General features: G+C 45.0%; 1 protein-coding gene across 2 annotated transcripts in view; it reads left to right on the top strand.

Moving 5' to 3' along the window:
- uchl3 (ubiquitin carboxyl-terminal esterase L3 (ubiquitin thiolesterase)) overlaps positions 1-20246 on the top strand; it is a 66262-nt gene that overhangs the window by 1983 nt on the left and 44033 nt on the right. For both annotated transcript variants that reach the window (XM_041199988.1, XM_041199989.1), the window contains exon 3: positions 12278-12406. In XM_041199988.1, the coding sequence (XP_041055922.1) occupies positions 12278-12406 (129 nt within the window). The remainder of the gene's footprint in view (positions 1-12277; positions 12407-20246) is intronic.

Below are 20246 nucleotides of genomic sequence, written 5' to 3'. Positions count from 1 at the left end.
CGAGTCTCCCCCAGAAAGGAAACATCCTCCCGGTATCCAGCTTACCACGTCCCATCAGAATCTTAGATGTTTCAATAAGATCAACAGTCATCCTACTAAACTCCAATGGGTGTAGGCCCAACCTGTTCAACCTTTATTTGACATTGTACAATGATTTTCCTACACTGACATTTCCCTTTATCTTTTGAAATAGAATGACCAATGGCAGCTCCTAGTGTTGTTTTTGCATTACATGTATAATATACCAGCATTGTTGTTAACAACTTGAAAGAGTTTATGCAACACCATTGGTATTTTCCTGACTCGACCCAAAGGACTGTTTTGTAGCGTTGCCATTAAGGAAGCAAAAAAATGGATGATTCATCCTTTTTATTCACCAGAGGGTACAGTTGAACCTAAGCCTCACCTGTATCTACCAGCCTCCCCTTGGACCAAACAGGGATGTGAACAGGTGTCCTATTGCTTTTCTGTTTAATGGTTTCTTTTTGCTAAGCCTTATCACACTATTATCTAAGTGTATCTGAGAATTGTAATCCCTTTTTTGAAAAAAAAATATATCTTTTAATTTTGAGAAATTGGGGATATAACTTAAGGTAGATTAAAATTTACTTACACTAAATCATTTACACTTTTTGAGTTCACATTGGACATCAGGCACTCATTTTGCTTTCTTGCATTCTCACCTAAAGTAAAAAAAATACTGGAGGGGGTTATTCCTCCAGAATGTCTACATCTTGGCGGTTACCATTGATCAGAAACTGAACTGGACTAGCCATATATATGCACTGAGTAGCTCACCTCCTGACTCCCCAAAACATGTCCACACCTCCAAGGCACAAGTCAGGAGTGTGATGGAACAGTCTCCACTTTCTGGATGAGTGTAGCTCTAACAACACTCAAGAAGCTTGACACCATCCAGGACAAAGCAGCCTACTTGATTGGCACCCCATCTACAAACATTCACTCCCCCTACCACCGACACACAGTAGCAGAATTGTGTACCATCTACAAGATACACTGCAGAAACTCACCAAGGCTCCTTACTCAGCACCTTTCAAACCCATGACTGCTACCATCTAGAAGGACAAGGGCAACAGATACATGGGGACACCATCACCTGGACATTCCCCTCAACGCCAGCCACCATCCTGACTTGGAAATATATCACTGTCGCTGGGTCAAAATTCTGGAACTCCCTAAAAGCATGTGGGTGCACCCATACCACATGGACTGCAACAGTTCAAGCAGGAGGCTCACTGCCAACTTCTCAAGGGCAATTAGGGATGGGCAATAAATGCTGGCCCATCCAGTGACACCCACATCCCAAAAATGAATATTTTTTAAAAATATACCTGCACTAGACACTTTGACAGTCAAAGATTACCTATCTAGAACACAATTTGAAATCACTGGACCACAACGTTAACTCTGTTTCTCCCTTCACAGATGCTGTCTGACCTGCTGAGTATTTATAGAACTTTCTGTTCTTATTTCAGCTTTCTAGCATCTGCAGCATTGGAGTATTTTTCTAGACATTTTGTTTTGAAATTTATTTTCTTCTCTCCTAATGACACTGACTCCTTCTTGAGTTGTGCTTTGTGCCAATCACTTCAGGTTTGACATTCACGTGATCAATGATCATACGTGAACCTTGACAGTGATCGTTGGCAGACTATTTGCCACAGGAGAAGGAAATACAGTTTGTCCCCTGGTCTCCACACACACACACACACACACACACCCCCACACACACATATATCTGGCATGCATCCCTGGAAAGCACTCAGGAGTGGGAATTTTATGTTCCTTCACCCAGAGACTTTGAAGTCAATTGTTGTGACCCTATTGCTTCCACTTGGTGAGATCAGCTAACCCAATGCAGCCCCTAATTCAAATCTGGGACTATGTGGCTCAACTACTAACTGGAACAAGAGTGCAAGAAATAGGAGCAGGAATATACCATACTGCCATTTGAGCTTGCTCCGATCAAAAATCTGTCTAACCCTGCCTTAAATCTATTCAATGATGGAGCATCCACCACCTTCTGAAGTAGAGAATTTCAAAGAGTCACAACCCTCTGAATGAAGCATTTTATCCTCACCTCAGTCCTGAATGATTAGCCCTTATCTTGAGACTGTGCCCCCGTGTTTTAGATTCCCTGACCAGCGGAAATGACCTCTGTGTCCACCTATCAAGCCCCTTCAGCAATTTGTAGGTTTCAGAGATTGCCTGTCATTCTTCTGAACTCCAGAGAATACAGGTTGAATTTACTCAGCCTCTCATCATAGGACAGCCCCCTCATACCAGGGACCAACCTAGTGAACCTTCACTGTACGGCATTATTTTTATTATTGGAATGTTGCTGATCTCTAGAGGGAAGCCATAGCGCAGTATCTGGGCAGTTTTGTCTTGCAGATCTTTGGAGGAAGCCTACTTTAATCTACAGTTGCATTTTCTGCTTTCAGTGTTTCTTGTGCTGCAATTTTTTTGCATTTCTTTTTAAATCCCCCCAAAATTTATAATTTGACTAATGCTATGCAAGTTTAGCAATTGATAATGATTGGTCCCACAATGATGAATGTTGACAGGATCAGCGTATATTGAGTACTCTGACAATCAGCTCTTGCCAAAACTCCTATCATTAGATTGGGAGAGGGAAACAGGAGAATCAGAATGGAATTGACCTGCTCCTTAAGCTACAGAAAATAATGCACAAAAAGTTCAATTTCAAGGTTGAAATTTCACCTTGAAGTTCCCTTGACTTGAGCTTTCTCTTCTGGTCTTTTCCTGTTAATACTTTAAATGTATTTTATTTTCTACCTTCCCAGAGATCTCCCTGTGAACCTCCCCTCACTTACAAGTTATTCTAGCCATGTAAAGTCGCCCTCTCCATCTTTTTGCCATTGGTATCCTAACCATCTGTACCCTCTAATGTTGAATTTGTTCAGATTTTCTGTGATGAACCACCTCAGTAATCTCTATCATGACCCCCTGCCGCTAAGGATGTTGCCAATTCAAAACATCTTTTCTGAATGTTTTGGCATTCCAGTGCATTATTTACATTTACCCTATTTGTTTTGCTTCATATTAATTGATTTAATTATACTAATAAATCCACTTTGGCAATTGCACATATGGAGTCAAGATTAAATGTGGTCTTCAGCTGGGAATAATTCAATAAGTAATTCCCCATTTTAAAGTTACTCCTTCTGTCCTTATATTTAAATTTCCATTGTAAATTCCTGCATCCTATTTATAATGGGAACTGCTTATGTAAACATATAGTAATACACCCTCCTGCCAAGCGTGGCAGTGCACTGAGTATGACTTCTTTCGTTCAACTTGGGCTTGGCTTCTTCCTATCCTCATCTTGTGCCCTACGCAAATATCAGAGATTTAGGGATACATGTTTGCTGAAAGCATCTCTCTGCAAAATAGTCTTAATTCTAACGTGTCAGCGTGGTGTCCAGCTGTCTATCTGACATCGAAATCCTGAATGAGACAGCATTTCTTGACATGAATACCTGGAAGAGCAGAGAGCATTTGCTCTTCAGCTACTCGCTGAGTGAACTTGATGTTGTGTAGTTTTGCTGCTGCCTTGACCATGAATGAGCTCCAAGCCCCATACTTAACCCATAATCTAGATAGTTTACTTCCAACTGTGCCCTGTTGCCTTTCACCACTGAAATCCTCATTCATCCTTTGCTACTTCAGGGCCTGGTTTCTAAAAATGATTTCTTTGGCTGTCCCTCTAGTTCTACGCAACACAAACTCCAATTCATTTGTAACTCCGCAGCTCTACTCCTCCCTTGCACTGACTCTGCCAATTGCCTGTCTAAACCACCTGGATATCTATAGCTCAACTTCGATACTTCCATTGCCTTGCTTCATCTTCTGCTATCCTAAATGCCACTGTTCCTGCTCTGCTTTTTAATGCTGGTTTATTGCATGTTACTTCTACTGCTAGTTCTCCCATGACACCCCCTGCTCTCTACCAAAGGTGGTAGAGCCTTCAATCTACCCTTGCATTCTTGGACTCTTTCCGCCTCTCTCCTGTCCTTCAAAAGTCTGCACAAGATTCACAGACACGCCTCCAAACCACCTTGAAAGGCAATCTGACAAACATATAGTAAGAACAGAAAGTGCTGGAAATACTCAGCAGATCTGGCAGCACCTGTGGAGAGACACACTGAGTTAACGTTTCTAGTCGAATATGACTCTTCGGAACATTTAGTAAAACAAGGTTAGATATGAATAGTTGCCTGCTTCATTTTACAGACAACAACTGAAACTACAGAGCAACTGTTATAACAGTTTAAATTATTTCAGTCAATCTCTTTTTTTAATTCTTTCATGGGATGTGGGTGTCATTGGCAAGGGCAGCACTTGTTGCCCATCCCTAATTGCCCTTAAACTGGGTGGTTTGCTCAGCCATTTCAGAGCGTAGTTAAGAGTCGACTGCATTGCTGGAGTCACACGTAGGCCAGACAGGGTAAGAAAGGTAGATTTCCCTCTCGAAAGGACATTAGTGAACCAGTTGGGGTTTTTTCAACAATTGAGAGTTATGGTCACCCTTACTGAGACCAGCTTTATGTTCCAGATTTACTAATAGAATTTAAATTCCACCAGCTGTCTTGGTGTGATTTTTAACCCATGTCCCAGAGGGATTAGCCTTTGTCTCTGGATTACCAGTGGAGTGCCGTTACTGCTATGCTACCATTTCCCCCCTCCAAGCAATGGAGAGAAATAAATAATAAACCTTCCAGATGCTAACTTAATCCTTTTTGGTGTTGGTACCTGTCCTGCTCCGCCCCACCCAGGGATTCATCCAAAAGCCTCTCAATCAAACGGACTACCACCTCTTCCAAGAGTGTATTCTCAGGAACCACTTCATGCTGTACCGGCTTGAATAGATTCATCCTTGTGGCAATGGTCATGATTGTTGGTTGGCTATCTGAGATAGGTGCTTGGAGTGTCCACTCGATTTGTGCTGGTTTTGTCAGTGTAATTTTCTCCCACCCTTCTCTCCCGCCCCCTCCCATTATCACCATAACTACAGCCAAATATTGCAGGAATTTTAAGTGCAAGTTACATTTAACGGCCTGAATTTCTTGCTCATCAGCCGTGCGTGATCGGCAGGCCCAGGAGCAGACAGGAAAAGGGCCTCCGACCACGATCGGTCCCTGACCACGATGTCATGCTGGCTGGCCAATTAACAGCCAGCCAGGATGAAATGCGGGCTGAAAAACCCTCGGCACTGGAGGTGGGGGCGGGAAGAGGGTGGGTGCCGATGTTGCCGTGGGTGCTGGTGAGCGCTTCCACTGAGCTCCCTGAAGGCAGCCAGCTGCCTCGGGGAGCTGTGGACCGCCACAGAATAAACAAAGCAACGACAATGTTGTAAAATATGCCCTTGCTGCACAATCAAGCACCTGAAAGCATACCCCATTTTCAAAAAAAAAACCCCAGATATCTCTCACCTCCCCATAGAGATTTCATCCTGCCCTGGATCAAGGTTTGAGCAAAAACGCAAAGGCCGATTGGCCCGTCCGCCAACTGTAAAAGTGGGCGGGCCACGAAAAACCGCTTTCAGTTGCCTTCTTAATGAGCTTAATTGTTGGCGGGCGCACGTCCAACTGCTGTGCACACCCACTGAGTGAGAATGAAATTGGCACACTCACCTGATGTCATCTCGCGTTATTTTGCGGCTGGACGCATCGGGTGCACACCCGCCCACAGGGCATAAAATTCTGGCTAACGTTTCTGGTTTCAGAGCTCTTTTGCGCTGGTTTTAGAAACGTCGTGCCGTTCGCATGCTCCAAGCTCCACAAAACTGACCACAGCCCGAGGCTGAATTAATCGCCATTGGGCATTTCTACTAATGCCCCTCTTTGCATGCCTCGTGGACGCTCTAAACATTAAACTGGGTTCAAAGATGAACAGAAGAGTTTGACTCCAGAGGTGAGGTGAGAGTGACTGCCCCTTACACCAAGGTCGTATTTAACCGAGTGTGGCGTCAAGGAGCCCTAGCAAAACTGGAGTCAATGGGAATAGGTGGGGGTGGGGGGAAACTGTCTGCTGGTTAGAGTCATACTGAGCACAAAGGGAGATGGTTGTGGTTGTTGGAAGTCAATCATCTAAGTTCCAGGACATCACTGCAGGAGTTCCTCAGGGTAGGGTCCTAGGCCCGACCACCTTCAGCTGCTTCATCAATGACCTTCCTTCCATCATAAGATCAGAAGTGGGGATGTTTGCTGATGATTGCACAATGATCAGCACCGTTCACGATTCCTCAGATACCAAAGCAGTCCATGTCCAAATGCAGCAAGACCTGGACAATTCCAAGGCTTGGACTGACAAATGACAAGTAACATTCATGCCACACAAGTGCCAGGCAATGACCATCTCCAACAAGAGAGAATCTAGCCATCGCCCTTGACATCAAAGGTCTTTACCTTCACTGACTCCCCCACTATCAACATCCTCGGGGTTCCATTGACCAGAAACTGAACTGGACTAGCCATATATATACTGACACTACAAGAGCAGGTCAGAGGCTAGGAATCCTGCAACGAGTAACTTACCTCTTAACTCCCCAAAGCCTGTCCAGCATCTACAAGGCACTAGTCAGGAGTGTAATGGAACATTCCCCACTTGCCTGGATTAGTGCAGTTCCAACAACACGAGCTTGACACCATCCAAGACAAAGCAGCTGGCTTGATTGGCACCCCTTCCACAAACATTCACTCCCTCCATCACCAACGAACAGTGGCAGCAGTGCGTACCAAGGTTCATTAGGCAACACCTTCCAAACCCATGACTGCTACCATCTAGAGGAAGAAGGGCAGCAGATACATGGGGACATCACCACCTGCAGGTTCCCCTCCAAGCCAGTCACCATCCTGACTTGGAAATATCTCGCTGTCCCTTCACTGTCACTGGGTTAATATCCTGGAACTCCCTCCCTAACAGTACCCTGAGTGTATCTACACCACATGGACTGCAGCAGTTCAAGAAGGCAGCTCGCTACCACCTTCTCAAGGGTAAATAGCGATCGAAAATAAATGCTGGCCTAGCCAGTGATGCTTGCATCATGGAAACGAGTTTTAAAAAAAAAAGTGGAGTAATGGGCCTGGAAATGTTGGGTGGGGGAGAACTTCTCAAAATGGCAACAAGGTCTGCTGGAATTGCCAGCCATGCCCATAGCAGAAACGGGGGTGGGGGGCAAGGCAATGGCGTAGTGGTATTGTCTCTGGATTAGTAATCCAGCAACCCCAGGTAACACTCTGGGGACCTGGGTTCGAATCCTGCCACAGGAGCTCAAAAAAAAAAAAATCTGGAATTAAAAATCTAATGGTCATCATGAAACCGTTGTCAATTGTTGTAAAAACCCATCTGGTTCACTAATGTCCTTTTAGGGAAGGAAATCTGCCGAACTTACCTGGTCTGGCCTACATGTGACTCCAGACCCACAACAATGTGGTTAACTCTTAAATGCCCTCTGAACAAGGGCAATTCAGGATGGGCAATAAATGGGCAATGCCCTCTGAACAAGGGCAGTTCAGGATGGGCATTAAATGGGCAATGCCCTCTGAACAAGGGCAGTTCAGGATGGGCATTAAATGGGCAATGCCCTCTGAACAAGGGCATTTCAGGATGAACAAGGGCATTTCAGGATGGGCAATAAATGCTGGCCTAGCCAGCGATGCCCACATCCAATGAATAAAAAAAAAAAGCTAGGCCCAGGTGATTGACAATCACCTCTCTCGCTCTTGGCCTGCTTACATCTGAAACTCCCTTCTACATCAGGGCCACAGCCTGCTGCTTTTAAAACCGTTGTTTTTTTTATTTTTAAAAAAATCTTAAACCGCGACTGTATCACAAACCCTTTCTGCGAAAGAAAAAAAAAACCCTGAAATCCTGAAAATCATACGAAAAGCACAATGATTTCCCAGCTGATAGCAGAAAAGAATGGGAATATTAATTTGCAACAAATTCCCCCGAGTCTGTGGCTTTCTGCAAGGTCTGTAAACTCAGCACATTCCTGTGAATGTAGCACATCGGGTCAAGTGTATATGGAGAACCCTCGCCTGAGATGTTTTCGACTCAGCAAATTCCTGACTCTCAATGTGGTCTGAAAAAGATACAGGAGAAGATTTAATCCATCTTTATGCTCCCTGAATCCCGCTGTACATAAAATACTATTAAGTTCGTTTGATTTTTGGCTATGGTTCTTCGTTAAGTTGAGTTGCTGATGAGAATCCTATTCAAATTGTTAGAACCCATCGATTTACATCACACAATCATTTTCTTTATACTTTGAGAAAATGTCTATCTAACTAATGTGCTGTAAACCTCACTGGGGATAGAGGAGACTGTTCTGGCCTGACTGAGTGGGAATCAGTTGACTTCAGCTTGGCTTTTTCCATTAATCCTCAGTGTTAAACTTTTATTCAGGAGAAGAAACCATACATATTAATAAGTCTTAACAGTTGACAGTACATTGGGACTTGTGATATGGTTGTGCACATGATGGAGTCTGTAATTTTGTGGGGGAGCGTGGAGACAAGTAGTTGAATCGAGTCAATGGACCATTATAGTTCCTTTGTAGATTGCGACCTTGTAGAATGGGTTCAATGCTTTTTGAAAAAAAATCGTTCCTTTCAACTTTGAACTCCAGTCTTTTTGTGGTGGGCTGACTTTAGAGAAGGGGGGGGAAGGAAAGAAAACAGTTGACTCATTTTTTAACTGACTGCAGTGTATTTATTATCTACTAGGAAACATGTTTTTGATCTATTTATCCTGCGTTGAATAAGATTATATTTGGAGAGCTTAGAATGAAGTCTGAGATTTTAAATTACCTATATTCCTTTTGAAAACTCCGTCAAATTGGTTGGGATTGCAGACCCACAGTAGTTGTATAATCCTTTCAAAATTGCCTTCCTGTTCTAGATGTTAATTGGCATTGATAGGGTTGAGAATTCCTGGATTTCCATCTTTTTCATTGACCACCAGAGACTGAGATCTAAACAATTTTCAAAAATCAGTAGGAGAGAAATACATTGGGGCCTGAACTTCCACGGAATGTCAGTCGGAATCGGTTTGTCACTCCGTTCCTGTTTTTTATGCCTCGATATTCAGCAGATCCTTTCTCGCCTGACCTTCAAACTCTGGCTGGGCGAATATTGTGTAGGGCAGTGCGCTCCCGAGGCCTTCAGTTGAGGGCTGCAAAGTTGGAGGTAAGGTAGCCACACCCCTTTTGCTGCTGTAAAGCAGGGAAGTTTCAAGGTCCAATCACTTTCAGAAGCCAGGGAGAAGGTTTGTAAGATAAGTAGGTAGAATTGTTTTTGGGGGGGGGGGGTGGGTGGAGAAGAGAGACACATTGCGGCAGTAATCTGAATTGGTCAGGTGTTCGGTGAGGGGGTCAGTCGGGTGGGGGCTTGGTCTGGCAGTTGGGAGGGGTTGTGTGGACAATGGTGGGGGGGGTTGTTGGTTGGGGGAGCGGGAGGTGGGGGGGTCAGGTGGTCAGTGGTGGGGAGGGTGGTCAGTCTGGGGGAGTTATTCATGGGGAGGGATGGTCAGGGGGGGTGGGGGATGTCCGTTTGGGGGATGTGGTCAGGGCAGTGTCAGGTTGTCAATGGGGTGTTGCCAGTTGGGGTGGTGGGGGGAGGGGAGGGGTTCTGGTGGTCAGTAAGGGTTTTGGTCGGGGGGTGGGATTGGGTGGTCGGAGGGGGGCCCTATTGGGGTTTGGGGGGCTCCTATCGGGGATCGGGTGGGGTATGGGAAGAGTCCCATGGGGTGTTTGGGGGGAGATTGAGGAGAGCCCCTTGTGGTGTCAGGGAGTCAGGGGGTTACCCAAGACTTAGAAGTGGTTTTAATTCTTCTAACTTCCCCTGGGTAGCTATTACTGCAACACAGCTGGAACTGACCAAAGTTTGCAATTGTTGAATGGCTCTGATTGCATGGCAATAGCCCAACAGAAGTTTGAACTTCTTGGGCAATTGCTGTGCAATCCTTACCTTGGGACTTCTGAGGGGGGGTGAGGTGGGAGGCTCAGGGTGTTCCCCAGTGCATCTTTGGGGAACCCTTTCCACCACCACTAATGACACCCTGAAGCCTGGAAGTTATGGGTCATTGTTTTAAAATGGATACCAATGAAGGCGGTGGCACAGTGGTATTGTCACTGGACTAGTAATCCAGATACCAGGGTAATGCTGAGGGGACCTGGGTTCAAATTCCGCCACAGCAGTTGGTAGAATTTGAATTCGATAAAATCCGAATGATGACTATGAAACCATTGTCGTAAAAACCCATCTGGTTCACTAATGCCCTTTAGGGAAGGCAATCTGCCGTCCTTACCTGCTCCGGTCTGTGTGTGACTCCGGGCCCTCAGCAGTGTGGTTGACTCTTCACATGCCCTCTGAACAAGGGCAACTAGAGGATGGGCAATAAATGCTGGCCTAGCCAGCGATGCCCACGTCCCTTAAACACATTTTTTTTTAAAAAAATTGTGTTTTTATCGCAAATTAAAAATTGTGTAGTCATGCAGTCAGCATCTCAAATGCTTCTTTTATGAAGGGAATAAGACAGCTCTTCTTTCACACTAGGTGGCGATGTTAGCCTGTGATAGCATAAGGGCTTCGTGCCTAGGTGAGGTGTAATCGCGTTAACTGCAAAGAGGTTTTTGCCAAAGGCACTGAAAGAGACGAGAGAATAAGGCCGGGTTGCTTAAAAGAAATATTCCTTCAGCACCAATCACAAAAAATATTGGCAGAAGTGCTTCCTTTTGAACAATTTTGTCTGTAGTTTAAAATGAGGGAACGCTGGAACCAAAGATAAGTAATGATTGGTTATATTACCTTAGGCTATAAATGGCAGGAGATTGATGGTGACTTTTTTTAGAAAGGAAGTATCATTACTTGTCCGTTTGGGGGATGTGGCCTGGGCAGTGTCGGACAAACGTCTGAGAAATAATAAGATGCTATCCGTAGCTCAGGCGGTATCACCCTCACCTCTTGAGTCAGAAGACTACGGGCAGGATTTTCCAGTTGGAATGTGGCGGGGGGGGGGGGGGGGGGGGGGGGGGGGGGGGGGGTGTGCGGTGGGGAGGGGGGGGTCCAATGGCATTGCGCTGAGTTGCAATGTTTCACTCAGTGGGCGCGAGCCGGAGTCGGCTGCGCGCCCCCGCCGATATTTAAACAGCCTATCAAGGCCATTAAGGATCCTAATGGAGGTTATTGTAAACGCAGCCCATTCAACCTTAAGGTTGCCGGGCAGGCGAAAGGGCCAAGCGGCCTTCGTGTAATTTAGTAAAACCTCGTCCACGAGCGGGATGAGGTTTCCCAAAGCTTTTATTAAATAAATAAAATTTCATAAATATAAAAACACGTCCCATTTCGTGTGACAAACGGTCACACGAGCGGACATGTTTTAATAAATTTCTAAACCTTTCGTGCCTCGGGGGGATTGAAGCACGCATGCGCGGAAGAGCACTGGCCCTGACTCTCCCTCCTTCTCTCCTCCACCACCCCCCCTGCCCGCACAGGCAGCGCTGATGGCTACTGTTTGCATCTTACACTGGGCGGGCCTTAATTGGCCCACCCGCTTAAAATGGCGATGCGGAGCTGATCACAGGTGCCGATCGGCTCCGTGACCAAAGCCCGCCTGCCACTTGAAAAATTCAGGCCTATGGATTCCACTACAGAGATTTTAGCACAAAATCTAGGCTGACGCGCTCAGTGAAGGACCGAGAGAGTGCTGCACTGTCGGAGGTGCCGTCTTTCAGATGGGATGTCAAACCGGGGCATTATCTGCACTCTTGGGTGGGTGTAAAAGACTTCACGTCACGTTTTTGAAGAAGAGCGAGGGAGTTATCCTGGGTGCCTTGACCAATGTTTGCCCCTCTATCAACTTTGCAAAAACAGATTATCTGGTCACCATCCCGTTGAGGTTTGTGGAAGCTTACTGTGTGCAAATTGGCTGCTGCTTTTCCTAAATAGCAATGACTACACTTCAAAGTACTTCAGTGGCTGTGAAGCGCTTAGGGACCGGCGTTCATAAAAGCGCCATATAAATGCAGGTCTTTACTTTTGCTTGTTGGAATGCCAGGGGTCTTCAGTGGCACTGTATGAGAGTCTTTGTTTTCCAGTGCAATAACAGGATGTTTGTCTAATTCTGCTCCCTGCGGGTTTCAGTCTATTCAGTGAATTTGATTGTGTGTGTGATGAATACGTAAAGAAGAGATTACCTGTTGAATTGACTTGAGGTGTTTTTCCACTAGTTCATGCAACAACTGGGATTGCTGCCGAGCTGGCAATTTGGTGACGTTTTTGGAATGGATCCGGAGCTCCTGAGTTTGGTGCCAAGACCTGTCTGTTCAATTCTTCTACTCTTCCCAGTTACAGAAAAGGTACTTGTTTCTCTTTTATAATGTCTGGTAACCACTTTAACCAAAAGCTGCTGTAAATATGGGAGTCTCAAGATGAGACACATCACGTGTTATATATTCCTTCCAAGTGCAGGCCTACGGTTTTTCCACTTATGCTGTTAATTACTGCTTTTGTTTTGTAAGTAACGGTGTGTTTTATATTGGAAGTAATCATTCCAGGAAAGGTTCCCAGAAAAGTGCTTGTGAATATTAAACTGGCAATTGACAGTTTCTAAGGATATGCATTAAACTCTGCTGAATGACCTGTTTTATCCTTTTCTTCTTCCTCTTAACCCCTTCCCTCTTAATTGTGGCAATTCATGTAAAGATAGATCTGGATGGGGATTATGGACATGACAGCAATTAGAGCAGCAGTTCTCAAACAGGGGTCCATGGAGACTTTCCACAGGGTCCACGATGTTGGATGAGTAGTGCTGGTCAGGCAGGGCCGGCCTTGCATCCGGTTGATCACCTAGGTAGCGTGGGCAGCGAGGCTTCGTGGTCAAGAGTGAACGAATGAGCGGGGGCTTGGTGACAGGCAGGTGTGGGCTGCAGCCATCCCACTGCATATTGCAGAGTGGGCTGGCTGTCTCAGCTCGGGGAACGCTGAGAGTGGTACAAAGGTCGCCAGGTAGACCATCAGTTACCGAGGCTACTGGTGGGCGCCATGTGAGTTCAGCCCCCTTTGAGACAGGAGGTTTTTTTTAATATAATATTTAAGTAAACTGAAAAGACAGCAAAGTACAAGTTTGCCCAGGGCGCTTTTCTTTGCCTATTTTGCATTCATATTTGGTCTATAGTATACTTTAGATTGAGGACAGAGGCTCTGTGATTACTAATGCATTTAACAAGAGGTCCTTAAAAAGTTTGAGAACCACTGATCTGGAGGAGAGTTTGACAATGACTCATCTGCTCTCATAGCTGCTTGTAGGGCCTCTCCTGAGCTCAGCTAGGTTAACACAAAGCAAGGGTCAAACTGGGACATCCTTGATCTGTTTGTCTCCAGCACTCACTGAACGGTTTAGCAAGCATGTGTCTTATTTTCCAATTCCCTAGCAGACACGCTGTGTGACTGGAAGAATGCAGCCAGTATATTTACAGGTGCATGTTTTGAGAGTGTTCGTGTGTTCCAAATCTTGGTGCTGGACATTAAGTCTGTGCAGTCCCAGCTTCCGTGCTCAGCTGTAACAGTAAAGCGATATTACTGATTGACAGCCCATGCAGTGGGCTAAAGTTTTTGCACGTGGGCCTGAGACCTTGCTGGTTCTGAATTCCTTTCCTCGAGTCTTGAGTTCAACTTTTAAGAGCAGGAAAGCTCCTGTTCTTTCCATGCTGGCTGCTTATAGCAAAGTCTCCTGGCCAGGAAGGAACCAATTAGATCACTGCTTCCCAAAATGTTTTCTATCGTGACCCCATTGTAACATTTCACACTTGGTGTGACCCCCCCCCCCCCAGAGTGAAAATTGAGGGGATCGGGAGAAGAGTTGTTGAACGGTTTGTAGTTTCAAACTGCAGGGCGACAGGCACCCCCCCCAAAAAAAACAACCAAGACACCTACTGTTTTGCAGGCTCTGATGGTGTCAGTGATCAGGCCTCAGGGCTCATTGGATTAGGCCGCACCCACAGGCATAGAAAAAAATCCCGCACGCTTAAAAGGGCCTTGCATGCGATCCCGGGACTGTCGAACCTGAGTCTCTGCTCCACAGCCATTGTTACCTCTGAGCTTGCAACCCCAGTTTCTCATCCTGTGACCCCCAATGGGGATCGCGACCCATAGTTTAGGAACCCTTGAGTTAGATGGACGGCCTGACCTCCTCCACGAAATTGTCTGTTAGCCTTCGTAGCGACGCTTTTGACTGAAACACGGTTGACTTTTTTTTTAAAAAAAATGAACGGCACCACAGGAGGGATCGTCTTTTTTTCCGAGGGCGCTTCTTCCCCTCCCTCTTCTCCTTCCCACCCACCGGTGACATTCCCTTTTTAATAAAGTTGCTGGTGCTTTCACACTCTGTTCATTGGAGCCATCTCGGTCTTTTTCTCACGGTGTGTCACTGCTTTATAACACTCGTCTTGGCACTCACTGTTCAGGCTGGCGCGTAAAGAGCACTCACTTGGGTGAGGTACTGGACGACCAACATCACCTTTGAGAATGTACCTTATAAAGCCTCACCACGTTCGGAAGAGAAGGGGTTAGAAAGGGAAAGGAAGGAATTAAGACCACACAGGGAAATGCTAGATAGAGTGTTACTTTCTACGCAACATGTGTTTCATAGCTGAAGGCCCTAAAAAAAATTACAGCCAGAGATTTAAATATTTTTATCCACAATTCTGACATTTAAACAAAAAAAGCTGTACTAAATGTCAGTAACTGGAGATTCTCTGAGAAAAGGAATGCTTACTTCAAGATGGTCATTCTATTAACTTGTCAAACACTTTCCAGTGGAAGACAGGAATCACTCCGTGTTGCTCTGCACCCTCTCCGCTTCTTCCCTGCGACCTGGGTTTTGAACCCATCTCAGGCTGACTGGGCCCCCATCTCCTGGCCGTGTGGACTCGAGAGAGAGAGAGTCTCGACTCGGTTCCTAGCGGTGCAGGCTTGTTGCAAAAGATTTCAACCCTAAATTGACACTAAATTTGAAATGTCTTCCAAAAATTGCTGCCCTGGAAACCTGTCACTCAGGGCAGAATTCCCCCCACCCCCAGTCGGGATGGGGAGTTCAGAAGTGGGGCCCGTCAATGCCCACCTCCAATCAGCGCCCCAGACCATTTTACGTGGGCGGGCCAATTAAAGCCCGCCTAGCGTGCCGTCCGCCAGGAAGTGCTATGCGATCCCTGTATGGGGGAGGGTGGGGGGGGAGATTCCCTCAGCCGGGAGTGTGCTCTTTTGCGCACGCGCACGGAAGAGCGCGCTCATCTCCCTGAGGCTAAGTGCAGCCTCAGGGAGATTGGCTCCATGTTAAAAAATGTTAAAAATAAAAAAATAACATTTCCCTGACATGTCCCCTCACGTGACACTGTCCCATGAGTTGGGACATGTCCATCGCTTTTAGTTAACGCTTTTATTAAATTTTTTAAAGCCCTCATGAAACCTCACCCCGCCCATGGATGAGGTTCCATGCTTTCTCTGAAGCCCGCCAGGGCTCCCAGCCTGCCCGCCAACCTTACATTAAGTATTATGTCAATGGCCTCAATTGACCATTGACACATCGGCGGGTGCACATCTGATTCGGCTAAGCCCTGCTGACCTGAAAAGTTAGATGGGGCGCGGTGACATTGGGAGTTCCACCCCGCGTCGGCGAGCGGGCCCCGCCTCCCTCTCACCGACCGGGAAATCCTACCCTTAGTAAAGTTAGTGCTTTTCTTATAACGCCACGGTTGAAATATGGATCCTGAACTTCCTGGAAAGTTATGGCATAAAGTGCCATTGCGCTTCCCTCCCACCCGCAGCTCCTCTTGCTCTCTCATTTGCTTCCTCCTTCTCTTCTCCCCACCCCGCACCAAACATTCTTATCATTCTATACAATTTGCTGCAAAGCTATACAAAAAAAAACCTCCCAACTTTTAAAACCAATGATGTCCTCACCTTCCTTGCGACCTGCAAGCCCATTTGTTGCTCTGCGTAGATTAGAAAAGGCTCCTTGCAACTTGAATACAGCACTCAGTGAGGTAGGGCAGGAGGGTCAGCAAGCGGGTGAAAGAGTTAATAGAAAGAGTTAGCATATTTCTGTTGTATTTTTACGTTTATTTTGTTTTGGTTATTTACGAATATAGGAATTTGGAACCCTACAGTACTTCATCTTACCGGGCATAATGCTGTAACGTTTTTTTCTGACAGGTCAAGCTTTTACATTGGGCATAATGGGAAAATCTAATTCACTGAATATTGTTTCACTTCAAGTTGCACATTTCAGAAATGCAACTACAATGTTAAGTGAAGAATTCCTGAATATTTTTTAATAAGTTAAATATAATTTGTTAAAAAGAATGTAATTTTAATCAATTGTTCCCTCATCTTCTGGACATCTGGCCCTTCTCACCTCTCTAGCCATTGACTGCCATTAATTCACCACATGACCTGAATTAAACTCCTTTATTGTTCTGAACTGTCTTTGAGTAAAGTTTAACGAAATTTGAAATATGTTTTCGCTATGATGTACCATTAATTATAAATGAGAGACGAATGCACCCTTTTTGAAACCTATCAAAACATTTCCTTGCGCAAACGTGTTTGCACTCCTGTTTCTTTGAACACAATGCCATGTAATGTTTAGTCACGGAGCTGATGCGATGGTTTGTCTTCAGTTTAAAATTGTAGGTTTAAGCCAGAACTGAACCTGTAATTTTTAACCTCTTGTCTGTTGTGTCATGTGCAGGATGTCTTCCGAACCTTGGGCTTGCTCCAAAGATGTTTATTAAGGGTGTGGGGAAAATGACAGGTTTGGGAGGCCTCTCATTTGTGGAGCCGAGCATTTAAATCTTGTGATGTCCCTGGGCCTTGTTCTAGATGTATGCCTGCTTTTAAGTATGTCTGATTCTACACCCCTTAGATCCACATGAAAAGACGGCACTTTCACAGGTCTAGAACCTGTCAACCCAGACTGTTTAAATTCTGTGCGTTTTTATAAATGTCTGCACCTGTTTAATGAGGCTCATTTTATCAACCCAGACTGTTTAAATTCTGTGCGTTTTTATAAATGTCTGCACCTGTTTAATGAGGCTCATTTTATTAACCCATCCATTTCGGGCAATCTATCCTCAACCAGACTGATAGTATAGGACTTACAGACTTGTGATGTGAACAAACTTCTTGGCAATTTTGGCATCTTTTTCTTTTCCTTAAAAGCCTGTGCCACACTTTCCTGACTTGCAGCTGCAATAACTTATATTTATATAGCACTTTCAACGTGATAAAAATTTCCAAGGCACTTTCACAAGAGCATTATCAAATGCAGTTATGAACTGAGCTGCAAAAGGAGATATTAGGTCAGATATCCAGAAGCTTGGTCAAAGAGGTAGACTTTAAGGAGTGTCTTAAAGGAGGAAAGAGAGGTGGAGAGGTGCAAGAAGATCACTCCAGAGCATAGGGTTTAGGCAACTGAAGGTGTCTTAATTGTGGTGGCAATTAAAATCGGGGGTGCACAGGAGGCCAGAATTAGAGGAGTCCAGATATCTGAGTGTTGTGGGAGTGGAGGAGATTAAAGCGATATCTGTCAAGTATTCCTGATTTCTCAATATCTGCATCTTTTAATTTTATATATCATCAATTTGAAGTTCAGAGCCTTGGTTAGGTCAGATGATGAAACTGGTCCAAATCTTATAGCCTCTTTCAACTTTCCAGCATTTTGAATGCCCACACTCTGTCAATCAGACTTCTTACTTCTAATTGTAGCAATCACAACAAAGTTTGTACTACTCGTGTTGATGATTTTGGCTCAATAGCCTAAATGTCCTGAGCCTGTACTGGTGTAACATCTTGCCTTCGGGCAGTGTGTGTGTATCAGAAAATTACAGGCGTGTTGTCCACAATTATTACCCCCACTGACTTTCCAAGGATGCAACTTTCCACTATGCGCTGGTGCTAGGTGGAATGCCTAGTTGTCAGTATGGACTCAAGAAACTGAAACCAATGAACAGTCATCTCCAGAACTCAGAGTATTTAATGTGTTACGGTTCACTCGGGGATGCTATCGATAGTGATGATAGAAGCATCTCTCCGGCTCTTACTGCCTGTCATTGGCGTGTGTTGGAGGGATTTACAGGTTGATACTAGATCTGTTTGGCCACGTTATGAACGCACTTTCCTTGGCCTAACCATCAGGTCCTGAGTGGGACTCGAACCCAGAGCTTCAGGCTCGGAGGCAGTGACTCTACCCACTGCAAAACAAGACCCCCACCCCCACCCCCACCCCCACCTCAGGTCATGTAGATCTGTAAATACTGAGGTTTCTTGGTGGTTCTGTGCAACTTAGGTAGCTGATGATTCCAGACTATTGTGTATACTAAAAAATAATTAAAGTTTTTGATTTAATTAAAAGTTTGGAATTTGTGGGCATGACTTGTGAGTTACAGGGTCTCTATTTTGTTTAGTCTTGTGCTTCTGTGAGGTGCTTTGGGATATTTTTCTGCATTAAGGATGCTTTTATGAATGCAAGTTGTTTCACTTAGATGTGTTTTTTTATTCATTCACTGGATGTTGACATCACTGTCAAGACCAGCATTTAGTGTCCATCCCTAACTGCACCAGAGAAGGTAGAAGTCAACTGCCTTTATGAACTGCGTCCATGATTTTATTCTTGTAAAGATTTTTTTGTGTAGCAGTTTGGCACAACTGTGTGACTTGCTGGACCATTTCAGAGTCACCTGCATTGCTGTGGGTCTGAATCACATAATAGGCCAGATCAGGTAAGGATGGGAAATATCCTTCCCGTGTAAACCAGATGGGTTTTATGACAATTACTGGTCACCATTACTGATACTAGCTTTTTATTCCATATATGTATAATTGACGGCATTTTCTGAAGCCAGCGTGGTGAGATTTGAACCCCGATCTCCAGATTGTTAGTCTAAATCTCTGGATTGCTGGTCCAGTAACATAACCACAATGCTACCGTGCCCGCTTATTGATTGTGTTTCTGGACAGGATTACCACCTCACCTCAGCTTTAGTCAGCTCAACACTTCCAAAGCCATTGTTAATTCAGAGGCTCCACACTTAAGGTGCGCAGGCTAATAGAATGGTTAGAGCCCTTTCCCCATTGCCCTGCCATTTTTTTTTCTTTTCAGGTACTTATCCAATTCCCTTTTGAAAGCCACGACTCGATCTGCCTTTACCACACTTTCAGGCAGTGCATTCCAGATCCTAATGACTCGCTGTATGGACACGTTTTCCTTACGTCACCGTTGACCCTTTTGCCATTCACCTTTAATCAGTGCCCTCTGGCTCTCAACCTGTCTGCCAATGGGAACAGTTTCTCTACATCTACTCTGTCTGGACTCCTAATGATTTTGGTTGCCTTTATGGCATTGTGTGCAGAGAAATCTTACTGTAAGATACAATATGACTTTAGTTTCTTCACAATATTTTTATTCGCGCTTATTACACATTGCTGCTTCCAGAGAGAAGCCTGCTGTTACAGTGAACTGAGACTTGACCTTGTGAAATCTGAAATAAAACTGCCAGAGGACTAACGGTGAATTCTTTGGCAACTGAGGTGTGCAAGTGCAGTATTTTGGTCTTCCCACCAAGTGTTTCAATAACTTTCAGTTTGGGTGTCAGCCCATGGCTAAGTTGGCAGCACGCTCACCTCTGAGTCACAAGGTTGTGGATTCAGGTCCCATTCCAGGACTTGAGCACAAAAATGTAGTCAGACACTCCAGTGCAGTATTGAGGGAATGCTGCACTGTTGGAGTGTTGTCTTTTGGATGAAACTTAAATTGAGGCTCGCCTGCCTTCTCAGGTGGGTGTTAAAGATCCCACAACACTATTTGGAAGAAGAGCTGGAGAGTTATCCCAGTGGCCTGGGATATCCCTCAATAAGGTCACAAAATTATTTGGTTATTATCACATTACTATATGTGGGAGCTTGCTGTGTGCAAATTGGCTGCTGCATTTCCTACGTTACAACAGTGACCACAATTCAAAAGTACTCCATTGGCTCTAAAGCACTTTGGAACGTCTGGTGGTTGTGAAAGGTTCAATATAAATGCAAGTACTTTTTTTTCAATTAGCAGAAAATGCAACACTAAAAGGCAATGGAGCTCAAACTGAAGTTTTTTTTTAAATAGTTCATTAAAACAAACCTTGTAGTAACTCAGCACCTTTA

The sequence above is a fragment of the Carcharodon carcharias genome, chromosome 11 (assembly GCF_017639515.1).
Source record: "Carcharodon carcharias isolate sCarCar2 chromosome 11, sCarCar2.pri, whole genome shotgun sequence".
NCBI classification, from domain to species: Eukaryota; Metazoa; Chordata; class Chondrichthyes; order Lamniformes; family Lamnidae; genus Carcharodon; species Carcharodon carcharias.
The sequence above is the reverse complement of the archived record's forward strand: the minus strand, read 5'-3'. Positions and strand labels throughout refer to the sequence as shown.